Source organism: Phragmites australis, chromosome 10, assembly GCF_958298935.1.
Source record: "Phragmites australis chromosome 10, lpPhrAust1.1, whole genome shotgun sequence".
In the NCBI taxonomy this organism is placed as follows: domain Eukaryota; kingdom Viridiplantae; phylum Streptophyta; class Magnoliopsida; order Poales; family Poaceae; genus Phragmites; species Phragmites australis.
Genome location: NC_084930.1, coordinates 26,339,073 through 26,354,777, shown reverse-complemented (window position 1 = coordinate 26,354,777; position 15,705 = coordinate 26,339,073). Strand labels below are relative to the sequence as shown.

The window sequence follows — 15,705 nt, the reverse complement described above, 5'->3', positions numbered from 1 at the left end:
GTGATGAATTTCGATCTCACCTGAACAAGGTCAACAACACACGGCACACGGCAAGAATTGAAAATGGACGCCGGGGATAAGGCCGCAGGCGCAGAAGCTGTATACGCGGCAAAAGCCCCAGAGGGGCAAGTACATGCATGCACTGATTGTGATGCTGCAGACTGACAACACGGTGCCCATGCATCCAGGAGTAGTGTATAGCAGTAGTAACTTCCGTGAATAAATTATTCAGGTACGTACAATGCTGTAACAGTGTAATTGATCGAACTCGTAGTGCTACAAGCAGTACATTTCCCTTGTTTCCAATGGAGACAAGTAAATTATTAGTGGCCGGAACAAATGGGAAAAAAAAGAGAGAACTAAAGAAGGGTACACGATCGAGAGGACCACGAGTACTATTCGTGTGTGAATGGCCGGGATTTAACCCGTTGTACCCGTCTACCCGAGCACAACCACCGGTCGGGGCTGGCACACATGGACGCGTCAGCCCCGGCATTTATCGCAGCAGCAGTTACGCCGGCCGGCCTATCTGTCACCACCACCACAACAGCACTGTCACGTCAGCCTCCTCGTTACGGGCACACGCGATCGATCCAGCCAGGTTTAGGGAAACATGCGCGAGACGGAGAATGGAAAACGGGACGTGATTGCGGTGTGGTCGGTACGCGTGTGCCCGTGCGTGCAAACCAGGCGGCGCGGTAGCTGCTAGTGCTTGAGCACCTCGGGGATGTCGACGGGGTAACGGCAGATGCTGTCGGCCCACGGCCCCTCGGCGGTGCGCGCCGGCGCGATGCACTCCCACGTCGCGCTGTTGCACTTGAACCCGGAGCCGAACCCGATCATCCACACGCGGTCGCCCCGGCGCATGCGGCCCTTGGCCTCGATGTACGCCAGCTCGTACCACACCGAGCTGCTCGACGTGTTGCCGAACCGGTGCAGCGCCATCCGGGACGCCTCCACGTCCTCGTCCGAGAGGCCCAGGCTGCGCTGCAGCTCGTCGATCACAGCGCGCCCGCCCGCGTGGATGCAGAAGTGCTCGAACGCTGTGCGGAAGTCGGGGAGGTACGGCTTCACGCGCCGGTTCAGCACGCGACGCGCGATGAAGGAGAGCGCGAAGAGGAGCTGCTCGGAGGTCGGGAGGACCAGGGGCCCGATGGCTGTAATGTTGGCCTTCAGCGCGTCGCCGGCGATGGTCATCAGGTCCTTGGAGAGGTTAATCCCGCGGTGGCCCTCGGCGTCCTCCTCCTGGAACACGCACCGATAGGCGCTGTCCTGGGCGCCCGTCAGCGTCCGCACGACGCGGGCGAGGCGGAAGCGGGCCTTGGCGCGGGACGTGGACAGCAGCACGGCAGCGCCACCAATACGGAAGAGGCAGTTGGGAAGAAGCATGGCGCGCTCCTTGCCCACGTAGTAGTTGGGCGTGATGGTCTCCGTGGACACCACCAGCGCGTGCGCTCCTCGGGGCGCCACCTGCAGTAAGTTGCGCGCGAGGCCCACGGAAATGAGCCCGGCGCTGCACCCCATCCCGGACAGGTGCACATTGCGGATGTCCTTGCGCATCTTGTATTTGTTGATGATCATGTCCGTGAAGGACGGGACGGGCGCGAAGAGGCTGCAGTTCACGATGAGGATGTCGATGGCGCCGGGGCTGATGCCCGTCTTCGCGAGCAGGTCGTCGATGGCCGAGAAGATGACGAGCTCCACCTCCGCGCGAGAGGCCTCCATGTTCCGGTACGGCGGGATGTAGTGGTGCGCGGGGGGCAGGCAGGTCTCCTCCCCGAGCCCCGAGCGCTCGAGCAGGCGCGTCATGAACCTGACGCTGCGCTCATCGATGGAGGCCCCCTCGACGAAGGTCACGAGCTTGGCGTGCTCAAGGAAGGTGGCAAACGGGACGCGGCAGTTGGGCTTCGTGCGGAAGCAGGCGTAGTCGACGAGGTACACGGACCGCGGCCGCATCATGAAGTAGAGCGTCGCCACGGCGGTGGGGACGAGCACGGCTAGGAAGACGTGCGCCGCGCGGAGCGCCTGCAGCCTGCCGAGCAGCTCCTCCGGCCCGACGCGGGCCACACTGACGAGTGCGGCGACGGCGAGCGGTGCGGCGAGCACGGCGACGAAGTTGTTCACCACGTGCTGGTACAGCGGCTTGAGCTTCTTCAGCTGAGCCGCCCACGAGCTCATGCTTGCTGTTTCGATCAAGTGTAAGCGCGTTCGTGCTCAAGCTGTACGAGTGAGAGTGCTTCGAGTGGCAGTATGGAGTGTGACTGTGAGAGCAAAGCAAGTGTGGTTTTGGGAGAGGGAGGGAAGGGGGAGGATTTAAAGCGGGTGGGATCGAGCAAAGGAATTATCGACGCACGATGGTGGGCCACCGGAGTCTTTACTCGCACAGGCTAGCGAGGTTGCTCATCGGCTTGCTTCACCGATAAATCTGATGAATTGATGCTGCAAATTAAGGACCTCGCTTGGCTGCTCTGATAGCCTCATCATTTCGAGGGCAAAACAATATGCGATTTGTAGGAGAAAATTCAATGGTGGTACTTTCTTTTAACCTTGTTATGTTTTCAGTGGAAGGAAGAGGCCTCTTGTCCAAATCGGACAAGCAAATGGTTAAAACGAAATGATGAAGAGGCAAAAAAAAAAAAAAGAGGATTTCTTTTAATTCTCCTCAGTATTTTGTAGCTCAGTGGAAATAAGAGGCAAAAATAGAGAAGCGGCACATTTTAGCTTCAGAGGACAAACAATACTAAGCCACGTCGCATTCAAGCGGCACATTTTGGCGTCAGGGCGTCACTGACCAATGAAAAGTGATATTTAGTAAAAATTATTTCCCATAATGTCCTTAGTCATTTGTACGGAGTAGAAAGGCCTAATCGATCTTATACCAGATCATTTCAGCCCTGTTTCTTCCCAGAAGATACGAACTACTGCAGTGTTATATCTTTTCCCCACGTTTGATTGTTGGATGGCAGATTAGCGTTTGGATAAGGTAGCAATTTCGAGTACTTCAGCGTCTCCATTCAGATGACTAAGACACTGGATTCTCCATGGGTAGAGGCATTGTAGCACTATCATTGTTCCCCTCTACCTATTGATCCTTCAAAGCTAGGACCCTTTTCCAATTCGGTGGCTGAATTGGTGTAGTGGGCATGGAGGGCCCTAGTATGGGATACATACGAATTCTGATATGAGGCACCGTCTAGTACTGTTAGGGACAAGTGCATTTAAGAACAGTCTCAATTTTCTTTGAGTCACTAGTAAGGACAGCTGTGAGAAGTCATCAAGTCTATAGTCTATACATGTACCTCATCTTTTACAAAGGGAAATGCTAAAATCCATTTGAATGTATAGAAGAGAAATACACACAAGGACAGCTGTGAGAAGTCATTAAGTCTATAGTCTATACATGTACCTCATCTTTTACAAAGGGAAATGCTAAAATCCATTTAAGTGTTTCAGCCATCCTTCACACCCAAATTTTGTCTTCCACTCTCTCTCCCCTCTTGTTCAAACCAGACAAGCTTCGATAAGCTTTTAGGGTTAGGGTTTGGAGTTCTCAGGGCGGAGACTCACCAAAGGATGGTAGACTCACCAGATGGATGCTATTACACACAGGGTGTAGAATAATTCTACACCTGCCCGCCCCAGCCTGCCTGCGCCAACCAGAGCACGCCACTTGACCGCACCAACTGCACCCGCACATGCCTCGCCTAGAGCGCGCTCAGTAGTTATCCAGTAGGTGTCAGTAGTTGTATAGTAGGTGTCACTAGTTTAGTAATTTTTCAGTAGTGTCAGTAGTTTTGTCAATAATTATTGTTCAGTAGTTATTCAGTAGTTCCAAGTCAAAGTAGATTTTATTAAGTAATTATTCAGTAGTGTAGTTGCAGTAGTTCCAAATCACAGTAATTTTCGGTCAGCAGTTGTTCAGTAGTGCTAGTAATTTTTGATCAATAGTTTTTCAATAATGTCAGTAATTGTCAGTAGCAATGGAGGAGTCGGCGCGAGGGGATGAGGGCGGAGGTAGGGCGGCATGATAGCTAGGGCGTCGGAGGCGGTAGGGGCAGAGGGGGCGAGGCGACACATGGTGGCACGTTGTGACTGGGGCGATAGAGGCATCGACAAAGGTAGAGGTGGGCACATGGGCGGCGGCGGTGTGATGGCCGAAGGGCGCTGGGACACATGGTGCACAAGGATTGGGAGAGTAGGTGCAAGACAAGTTGGGTCAGGCTGAGAACGAGTTGGGCCGCCTAGGTGTAGATAGCACTTGTATAGCCATTTTATAAATATGAGCAGTCATGCTAAGTGTGAAACTCAAATCCAAATGAACAAGTTTCACCACAAAGATCCTTGTCTATTGAGCTATACTCATGCTGATTATTACCAGAAATTTTGAAAGGAGGGCAACTCACTGGAGTAGTGGAGTGTTCAATTCAAAGAAGACTCGGATGGCTAGCTGCAATTTATTCAGCAGACCAAGGATGAGTTTCTTCTTTGGATGGTCGCATGTCCAGAATATCTATTACATAATATGGTTGCAGATAAGAGTTTGTTTGGACCTTTGGCCATTTCTATTTAGGAAATCATTTAAGAAGTTTTCTTTTTAGACTCCACTTTCTTTGCTTTTGTTCTATGTAATGTTTACTCTTTTTTGTCGAATATCTAGCTATGGGGTATATATACATAAGGAGTACACTATACACAGATAGGGTACATCTTACATCTAATGGATAACTTCAGATATTACAGATCTGAATCTGTGGAACCTGATATACTCGAAGATCATGAAAGCATTTACTAGGAAAGTCTCGATCTAATTAACAAACTCAAGTACGGATAGTATTTAAGCTAGATTTGGCTGCCTTGCTTTGGCTAATAAGACGGAAGACTCCCTATCTACTACGGCGGACTCAGGGCAGCACGAGGACCCCTATATAATGCGAAGATCTAGACACCCGAGGGATAGGAGGACTCATGACAGATCAACGTATACATAATTTGACGCAAGCACCAAGACCTTAGCCTTGGAGATACTTGACGACTTCAACTCTAGATTAGTTTAGATCTGATCTACTCCATTGTAATAGGTTTAGCCTCCTTGCTTATACTTGAGATAATCCATATACAGCATCATCCACACAGGGTATTACTCCACATCAGAGGTCTGCACCTGTATACATCATGTGTCTTATTTCCCGCTCGATCCCTGATCTCGAAGGTACCCCTGTTTAATTATGGACATATTTTCAGGATCTAATTTTCGACAGTTGGTGCGCTAGGTAGGGGCCTTCATCTATTTTTTTAGGATCGATCATGTCTCAAGTGCGCGTTCGTGTTGGATTCTCCAACACTGGCTTCTACGACCACTTCGAGTTGGCGACAGTCATCTTCGCATTGTCTCCTGCCAGTTCGGGGATCACCTTCAAAACAATGGCATACCATTAGGACGATCAAGGTGAACTGATCTACACTGGTATCAATGAGTCCATCCCATTGGACGTATATCGTGAGGTGGGACACCTCGAGTGGGATCCCAATGAGCCTAACGTTCTTCAGTTCATGGACATTGATAGTGATGGCGGGAGTCAAGACAGTGGCAATGATGGCTCCATCGATAGCTAGAGAAGCTGAACAGGTCGATTCGTGTTTATGGCGAAGCCGACGGCACACCCATCAAGCAAAACGTGGAGGATCTGGACACCGTGATGAACGATGGTGAAGGAATCTTCAAGGATCCAGCAGCTGCAGCTGCTGCCCAAGGCAATGGTGTTTGTAGTAAAAATGGCCCCATTAGGTCATTATTATGATTTTAGTGATTAATGACAACATAATCAATGAGACTAACATGTTTGTCAAGAATATATGTTAGTAGATCTTATGGATGCAATACATGGAGAAGCCACCGCAGCCAGGGTAAAGTTGAACTGAATTGGAGAAGTCCTAGGAAGATTTGCCTCACCGGATGGTCTAGTGCTCTGGGTGTTGAACTCACTGGAGCTTTGATTTCTTATCAAGACAGAAAGAGGATAAGTTCACCGGATGCTCTGATGTATAAGTTTATGAAATCACCGGATGAATTCTTGGGTAACACGTGGCCAAAATTGTTAGAAGTGCTACAATGGAGGTCCAGTGTTAGTGTTGAAAGTGCATCGGAGCATATTTGGCAAAGGGGATAGAGGCCTGAAGACCTCACCAGAAGATCCAGTGATCAGAGAAGAAACACACCGGACTAATTTCGGCAGAGGTGGAATTGCCCTAGAAATAGTGAAGTTTAACTCACCGGGTTATCCGGTGATGCAATGATGATTGCACCGAACTAATTATTCCAGAGGTGATTCCAAGACAAGAACTTTGAAGCTTAGTTCATCAGATGATTCAGTAAAGATGGTGTGTACACCAGACCAATTCTTGTAGAGAATAATTTCTTGTGGCAAAACAAACTTCACTCACCGGATGGTCCATTGATAAATGTGCTGCACACACCGGACAATAAACAGTGCAAAGAGGCAGAACGAAGTTCAACACAACGGTTGGTCCGGTGATGAAGGTTGTGCATACTGGAGCATTATTTCTAGAGAGGGTTGCATTGCTCGGTTGGCTGAAGTCAACTCACCGGATAGTCCGATGATGAAGTAATGTGCACCGGATATATACACCGAAGCAATTTACACCTAAAAGAAGGAAAGGCTCGGATGGCTTAGGATAACTCACCGGATAGTCCGGTGATGAAGATGAACTATACACCGGTGTATCCAGTGTTCACAGAGGCTTGAGTAGGGTTCTAACGGCTAGTTTGTGAGAGTATACTCACCGGATGATCTGATGTTGGTACTATTATTCTCACCGGATCATCCGGTGTTAACAACTTTTCTAAGCCGTTGGGTTAACGGCTAGTGCGCAAGTTTGAGCTATAAATACCCCTCCACTTAGTCATTTGAAGTTGTGGCGTGCTGCTAGAGTCAAGTGAAGTTCATGTACACCTGAAAAGACATCCAAGCCACCAAAGTACTTAAAGTGATTATCAATGGTGATTAAGCACAAGATTAGAGAATGTTTAGTGTTTATAGGTCTAGAGAGAGTGTTACTAGGTGATTGCTACCTAGAGATGGATCAAGGAGTGATATAACCTTGTATCAAGTGGTACGTCGGCACCTTGGAGTCTTGATGACTCACCGGCAAGCTTGTTGACCCTTTGACTTGGTGTAAAATGGTGACAAGATGATTGTGCGGGGACGCAGAGACCCTTTCCTTGGTTGCTCAAACTCTGAAGTGATCACGACAGCAAGGAACCGGAAGAGAGGCTAGTGGTAAGACCTCGCCTTGGTGGCTTGGTGGCTCATCTGGGTGGAGGCCTTGTCTTTGTAACTTGGTGGCTCAAGAGTCATGACCGGGTGCCGACCGGGAGCACATCCTTTGTGGAGCTTCAATGTGGACTAGGGGTGGCATTCATGCCATCGATACTACGGGAAAAAAATCCTTGTGCCAAGTTTGCTCTCTCTATTTTATTTACGTTTTCGTATTTATATTCTTGCAATTTACCATCTTAGATAGGTTGCAAGTGCTTTGATCGGTAGAGTAAACACAATAGATAAACCTAGAGCACATTTAGATAGAAATTGATATAGGTTTATCTTGTATTGTTTTTGGAGCTAAAATAGTTCCAAGTATTCTAATTCAGCCCCCTCTTAGGACTTCACAGATTCCTTCAGTGACGCTAGAGGATTTCCACGAGGGACGTCCACAGCCAGGGTAATGCAGGCTCCGAATACCACCCATCATCAACGGGTGATGGAAAATCATTGGAACCCCGATATTTGACATTGACTTGGCCTAGGAACGCCTACGGTTCAGGTTATGCATCCACCGGTAACGATTCCAAGGTTGAGGAACGAACTCCCTTAGCCTAGCGATCACGGAGCTACATCGGCTTGACCACAGCCAAGTCTGGGTAGCAGTGCTTTTAGTACTCTGGAAGCTAATGTCTAGGGTGCTCATATGATATTGAGGTCCTTCCTCAAGTTGGATCTAACGAATCCTCTAACTTCAGTAGATCTTCGGGACGAGACGGTCAACATGACTCCCCTTTTCGAAGGAACATGCGTTATATTCCTCCCCCATTTCCTCCTAAGGAATTCAACGCAGGCTGTGAAGCCTTCGCACCTATGAGGAATGGTGACATCCTAAGAGGGGGGGAGGGTGAATTAGGACACTTAGAAACTAATGGCACCAAAAACTTCACAAGATAAACCTATCTCAATTTCTATCTAAATGTACTTTAGGTTTATCTGGTGTGTCTACTCTACCTCTCAAGAGGATTGCAACCTACTCTAGCAAGGTAAATTGCAAGTATATAATTGCGAAAATGTAAATAAGATAGACAGACAAACTCAGCACAAGGGATGTTTATCCCATGGTATCAGTGGCACACAAGCCACTAGTCCACATTGGAGCTCCAAAAAGGATATACTCCTGGTCGTCAGTCTCTTTCGATCATGGCTCTTGAGCTATCAAGTCACCAAGATAAGACCTCAAGAATGATGAGCCACAAAGCCACCAAGACGAGGTCTCACCACTAACCACTCTTCCAGTCACTTGTGCGTCATCTTCACTTCGGAGTGTTAGTCACAAAGACAAGGGTCTCCGCGTCCCCACATAATCTTCTTGTCACCGCTCCACACCAAGTCGTAGGGTCAACAAGTTACCAATGAGTCACCAAGACTCTAAGGCACTTGTGTACCTCTTGGTACACGATTGGTTCACTCCTTGATTTACTCTCTAGGTTGTAGCACCTAGCAACACTTCCCTCTATGCCTATAAGCTCTAATCACTCTCTGATGATGTGCTTAATCACCTTAGATGATCACTTTAAACACTTGAATTGCTTGAATGTCTTGTTAGGTGTGTATGAGTTTCAGACTCCATCACCTTCAAATGATCGAGTGGGTGGGTATTTATAGCCTCAAACCTGCCAACTAGCTATTGCTCCAACAGCTCAACTTTACTGTGAACACCGGATGATTCGGTGACAATATTAGTACAATCACTAGACCATCCAGTGTGTACATCAGTAGATACTAGCTATTGGAACTCCACTCAAACTTCTTCTTAACACCGAATATTTCGGTGTTGCCTTCAATTCCATCATCAGACTTTCTGGTGTGTAGACTTGAGCCTGACCGAGCCATCTTCTACACTTTTCAACTATATGGTGTGTAAATCTTCTGATCACCGGACCTTCCGGTGTGTTGATTTCCATTTCGTTGCAAACTCTCTGGAAATACTTTGGTGTGCACTTTCATCTAATCACTGGACTTTCCAGTGTATTGATCTCCAGTCTTCGATAATCGCAGTCTTCTCTGGAACAAATGCTTCGGTGTGTAAAGCACACAGATCATTGGACTATCGGTGAAGTCATTTATTTCCTCCTCTGAGTGAAAACACTCCAGTGTGTGCAATCTCTTGAGCACCATACCTTTCGATGAGTACAATTTGATTTCAACTTTGTTTTTCATCTTTCTGGGAAATGCTCCGGTGTGCATGACTCCGGTAACACTGGACCTTTCGGTGTAGTTATTTTTCCTAGGACTTATTCAATTCAATCAAACTTTATCTCGGGTGCGGTGACTTCTTCATATATTGCATCCATGAGACCTACTAACATATATTCTTGACAAACATGTTAGTCCCAATGACTATGTTATCATTAATCACGAAAATCACAATCATAGTCTAATAGGGCCATTTTTGCTACTGCACCGAGCTCCAGTCAATACGATGGCTTGATAAGTTAAAAGCGGGTCCGATCCAGAAATACAATGGGAAAACTCAATCCCAACGAGTGGTTGTAGATCTACACTATTGTGATTCGGGCAGCTGGTGGCGATAATAGATTCTTCGCTAATTACCTACTAACTATCCTCGATGGACCTGGAAGGTCCTAATTGTTGAACTTGCCACCCAACTTGATTCGATCATGGGCCGAGCTAAACACTCAATTCATCGCTAACTTCCGAGGAACATTTGAGTGCCCAGGAACGGAAGATGATATTCTGCAGCTAAACTAAGGTAAGGACAAATCAATACGAGACTTCATTCATAGCTTTAGTGGTAGGTGCATAGGATCCCAACCATCTATGACAACTCAGTCATCACCGCCTTCAAGCGAGGCCTCAAGGACAAAGATCTGGTCGGGAAGCTAGCTACTTGGAAGATCAATATGGTAAAAGAAAAGGTTGGCTGACAAGTGCGTAAAACGTGCTAAAACCCAGGGACATACCAAAAACCCTCAGTCTGGCAAGGACAAGCTCGAGCCCTCAAAAAATGTAGGGAAGAAGATATCTGATGATAAGCACAAGGGTCCATACACGACCATGGCTGCGGTTGATAGGAGCAAGTCGTGCAACACCGAAGATAATAAGGGTCTGAGCCATGATGGCGGAAAGTAGTGTCCCATCCATCGGACCAACTAGCATGACTTTGATGAATGTCACATTATAAAAAGAAGTTTGATGATAAGCTCAAGGCTGCTATTGCTGATTACCATAGCAAGTAGGTCAAGCCAGATGTCAAGGATGACGAGCTCGAATTTCGCAGGGCCAACCAAAGCTTGGCATGCATCTTTGGAGGATCCGCCTCATATGAGTCCAAGAGGCACTAAAAGGCGGTCAAAAGGGAGGTCAACCTTGCTTTGACCGGGCCTCCCTGATACCTCAAGTGGTTAAAAGTGATCAAGTTGACCATCCAGCCATGGTTCCACACTCGGGTTGGTATCCAGTTGTGGCCCAGCCTACTATCCTCAACATCAAAGTCTTTAGGACCTTTGTCGACGGGGGTAGCTTGTTCAACCTCATCTTCCCCAAGACGTTAGACAAGATGGGGATCTAAAGGTCAAAGCTCAAGACAAGGGCTGATCCTTTCCATGGTATAACTCCAAAATCATCCACCAAACCCCTTGGCCAGATTGAGTTGTTGGTCACGTTCAGCGAGCCTAACAACTTACGTACAGAGAAACTAGCCTTCGATGTTGTGGATTTCGAGATGGCCTATAATGTGATCCTAAGTCACCCAATGTTAGGCAAGTTCATGGTTGTAGTGCACTATATGTACCAGGTGCTAAAGATCACATGCCCTAATGGGGTCATAACCATTAAGGGAGATCAACATGCAATATTAAAGTGCGATAAGTAAAGTCTAGATATGGTCGAATACTTCTACCGAATGGCAACTACCTTAAGAGGTGTGAAGTCTAAGCACCAGCAGCACCAAGCCACCACCAAGGTCAAGGACTCCAAGCTCATGAGCCTCGCTGAAGTCGAAGCACCAGAAGCACCAAGCCACCACCAAGGTCAAAGACTCCAAGCTCATGAGCCTCACTGATGCCTCCAGGTCTGACGCCACCACCAAAGGTGAGAACAACAACAATGCTAAGGACAAGAAGGCTGGTGGTGGCGTTAAGGTAGTGCCCCTCACTACTACGGAAAACCCCTTCACTGTCGACTCCAAAACCCCCTTCACTGCCGGTTTTGGAGCTGGCAGTGGGTAACGGGTAGTGACAGTTGAGGACTATCACTACCGGCTCGGTGGACCGGCAGTGAGGGGGGTTATCACTGCTGGCTGTATCCTTCAGCCAGCAGTGATTTGTTGGAATCACTGCCGGCCGTAGGTAGGCAATGTTTTCCCTCTGCCCTCTCTATCCTCTCTGTACTCTCTCTCTCCTCAATCTCTCTGTCTCTCTCTCAATACATGCATACAATGATACATATATTTACTGTAAATCAATAATAGAAACACCTTCATTAATACATAGTAATGAACACATATTACAAGTCAGACATCGACAAACACACAATATTACATGTCACCCCCTGAAAAGTTCGTTGAGTTGAGCCAGTCCAGTATCCCTCTACCTCTCCTGCAATGAGGACCGCATCCCCACATTGACGATTGATGGCGTGAGTACATCCGGGGACGCCGGGGGGCCGATGGTGTTGGAGCGGAGGATCCGGCAACGCCTGATCGACCGCAGCGTTGCCTATGCTCCAGGCTTGTCGGTGTGTTAAAGACATCAAACTCTGACGCCTGAATGCCTCTAGGATTTGAGCCTTTGGCCCCCCTCCACAGCACACTGATGGGCCACCCTCTCGTCCTCCTCCTCCTAGGCACGTTTACGACATACTGCTTCTTGCTCCTCCACTGTGCATAGCTCACGGGCTAGCCTCTCATCCTCCTCCTCTTGGGCACGTTTATGAGATGCCGCTTCTTGCTGCACCTTCGCATCATCGTTGGAAGGCCATTATGTCTAAGAGTCATCCGATGGTACCAACTTCGCATCATACATAGTAATTCATATCATTCATTAATAAACGAAAAAATCTATGATAGACAACGGAATAAGTGCTGGTTCTACGATATGCCATCCATTAAGAGGATGACAAGTGGGACATGGTCCCACATGTCATTGACACACCGGTGGCATATCGTAGAACAGGTAATGTCATTCATTAATAGTGTGTGAATTGCGAAAATAGAATACGTTGTCAAGCCCCTTGGTAGCCTTCCTCCTTGTCGCATACTCTGTACTTGAAGGTAAGGTGTCATCTGAAGGTCTCGCACGCGTGGATGGCACGATCGGTTCATGAAACTCGCCATTTGGGATGATAACATGTTTCAATAAGAACCCAGCCATCTATTCTTGAAGGGCATGTATTTTAGCAGGTTATAACACACTTGTGCGTAGTTTGGAGCGTTGCGTTTGAAGAATCGAAAGAATTAGTCCTTGAACACATGTAGAAATTGAAAATAATGCATCAATATGTAATTTCCTACCTAAAGGTCATTGAACCTAACAGCGTCTCCGTCCGAGCTGAATGTGTGCATGAAAGTAAGAACAAAAAACACGTAGAGATTGTTGCTAGGTGGCTGCCCTCATACACTTCAAGAGGAAAGGATTCATCAGTGGAATGAATTGAACCTTTTTATTCAGTAGGAAATGCAAGACATGAATATGTATTGTGTACCAGAAAGTCATTTTTACAGCGTACTCCTTCCTGAATGGACAGTGGATAACACTCTTCTTGTGGTATCTTGTGTACACCCTGTATGTGAATATGAATACCAGTTAAAGTTAGATGCAATCGTCGAGAAGATTAAATGATCGAGTTAACCTGTTTAGCATGTCGATGAGGTGTTGGTAAGTCGTCTGATCTCTCTTCTCTTTGCTGAGTCCAACACAATGATTTTGCCCAAGTCTGGGTGGATAGCAAAGAGGATACAATGAAAACTGTAGAATATGTCACTATAGCAAAGTAGTACTAGAATCGAGTTGCCCATAAAATGAGGACGCCCTTGCGCACAAATACATACTCATAGCTGTAGGGTAAGAGTATGATTTTCTTCTATTGGTGGTGAAGCAGACACTTCAATAAGTAGGCCTAAGTGAAGTTTGAATTCTTCGTTACAAGTTTCTGGTTTACAATGCTAGGATCGATGAATCCTACTTTCTTATCTAATAGTCTTGTTCGTATGCTTGGATCTCCATTCTACGAAAGAGAGAAGTAAGCTATGCAATTACAAGATGCAAGATCATATAACGTGAATTATATGCATAATTCATTTATAGAGTCCACGCTCTGACTATAGCCACATCGAGGGCATCTTCCTTGTACAGTTCATACAACTGCAAAAATTCCAACCAGAAGAAGCCATCATGTTGAGGAAATATTCTTCTTTGTATCTCACGGGGAATGCTTGAAAACCCTATCTAGACTGCTCCAAGTACCATTGACATAATCGACGCATTTGAGTTGTAAGGTTTCTTTCTATATCTTGTTTGACCAAAGGTTTGCCCAACTCAAACGGCCATATAACATCCGACTTTGATATATCCGCTCGCACAGTGAGTCATGCTAGTTCTTCTGCTGTCAATCTAGAAGAAGCCAGGAAGTTCGCAATCCTTAGAGCATCCTTAATGATTGAGCCTAGTTTGCTCTTGGCCTGCATCTTGCTGATGCGTTCATAGTCAGTCAGCGACTTACTTGAAGCCGAACCCGTCTGTTTAGCTTTGGCCATTTTCATGAAAAATTCAAGGCATCTTCAGGCACAACAGGCTTCGGTGGAGGTGGTAGAGGATGCAAATGAGATGTGACACTAGCATCAACAACTTTTTTTGTTTCCTCAGTAGTGAGTGAATAGACATCCTTGGATTCCGCCAACTTCTTAGATGTCACCGACTTCTTAGATGATGCCACCAACTTCTTAAATGATTCTGCAAACCTTGGACACGATGCCGCGCCTGGGATTGCTCATTGTCGTGACCCTCCGGAGCATCAAGCATTTGCGCAGATGCAAAAAACTATTAGGAACCTATACGATAATATGTAGAAGAGATACATTCATCTAATTATGAATTACCTCATCGACTCCACAGGCGCCTATTTGTTACAGGTTGAGGTAGTGGCTCGGGCTACTTTCTTCAATGTTTGACGGTGGCACTACATCTCCTTCTGGCACCTGTGCTGTATCGGTGGTTAGTGGTGCCATTCCTTTCTGGAAGTTCTTCATACGATGACGACGAACGGTTGAGTAGTATACATATAGAGAGCTGAGAAAGGAGGGAGGTAGAGATAAAGTCAATGAGGGAGGGAGAGAGGCTGTCGAAAGAGTGAGATAACCATGAAGGAGTCGATAGATAGAATGCATACACATACAATATTGTAATTGAGTACGTTAGAACCACATTTAATAACAAAAAGTCACATCTAACGTAGCAAAATAGGTATAAGGGTATTGACAATTGACACATTATTCTTTCAGAGAATATTAAAAAATGATATAATACAAACCACCCTAACACCAAAGAATATTCTTGCAAAAAACTATTAGGCTCAGTGGCTCTAGCAAATGGCCTTATTAGGACTTCAATATTGATTACATGTTCAGAGAGAAAGCATTCTTCGCAAGTCTGCATTTATGTGCCAGTTCTACTAGTTCAGAGAGCAGCTTCTCTCAAGATGAGCTGGACATCCTATTTGAGGTTGGCCTAAACAGTTTTCTTTTAGTGAAATACGGCCTTAGATAGGACATTCAGCTTGTCTTGAGAGAAGCTGCTCTCTGAACTAGTAGGACTAGCACATAAATGTATCAAGGGGGACACGGACAGTGGGCATGGGCTCGTGGACCTCCGGCAGCGTGGGCCCCTCGGCGCTAGGAGGCGTTTCGACGGACGGCATAGGGAACAGAAAAAATTTTCGAAGTGTCAAAGGGCGCAGGGCGTCGAGCTATTTTGTAGGTGAGGACTTTCACTGCCGGCTCAATACAACTACCGGCAGTGAAATGGTACCATCACTGCGGCACACTAGGACAATCGGTAGTAAAACTATTTTCACTGCTGTCTCAATAAGTATACCGGAAGTGAAAGTAGTTTCACTAACAGCCCAATATGTCCACCGGCAGTGAAACCCCTTTCATTACTGTTACCGCAGGGTGCAAAAAATTTAGTTTAGCTTCGCGCATGCGTAGAGACTCGAACCCAAGCCTTACACCAAGTAAGGCTGAACAAACCGCTGCGCTACTCAGGTGATTTGGATTGAGTTTGTACTATCTATATTTATTAACATTAAGTTGACCTAGTAGACCTAATACATATTTATTTAAATTTGAACTTGCTATATACTAAATTAATTTTTGTATATACCTAAAATAAAAAATCAATATGGT

At 46.6% G+C, this 15,705-nt stretch overlaps 1 protein-coding gene across 1 annotated transcript; it reads right to left on the bottom strand.

Moving 5' to 3' along the window:
- Positions 1-237: 237 nt before the first annotated feature.
- LOC133930493 (3-ketoacyl-CoA synthase 6-like) lies at positions 238-2,273 on the bottom strand. Its single transcript, XM_062377148.1, has one exon. The coding sequence runs from the start codon at positions 2,176-2,178 to the stop codon at positions 706-708; it is 1,473 nt and encodes a 490-aa protein (XP_062233132.1). The 5' UTR covers positions 2,179-2,273; the 3' UTR covers positions 238-705.
- Between the last annotated feature and the right edge of the window lie 13,432 nt (positions 2,274-15,705).

Excerpts from the sequence above, each read along its gene's own strand:
- LOC133930493 (XM_062377148.1), bottom strand. The coding sequence starts at position 2,178 with ATGAGCTCGTGGGCGGCTCAGCTGAAGAAGCTCAAGCCGCTGTACCAG.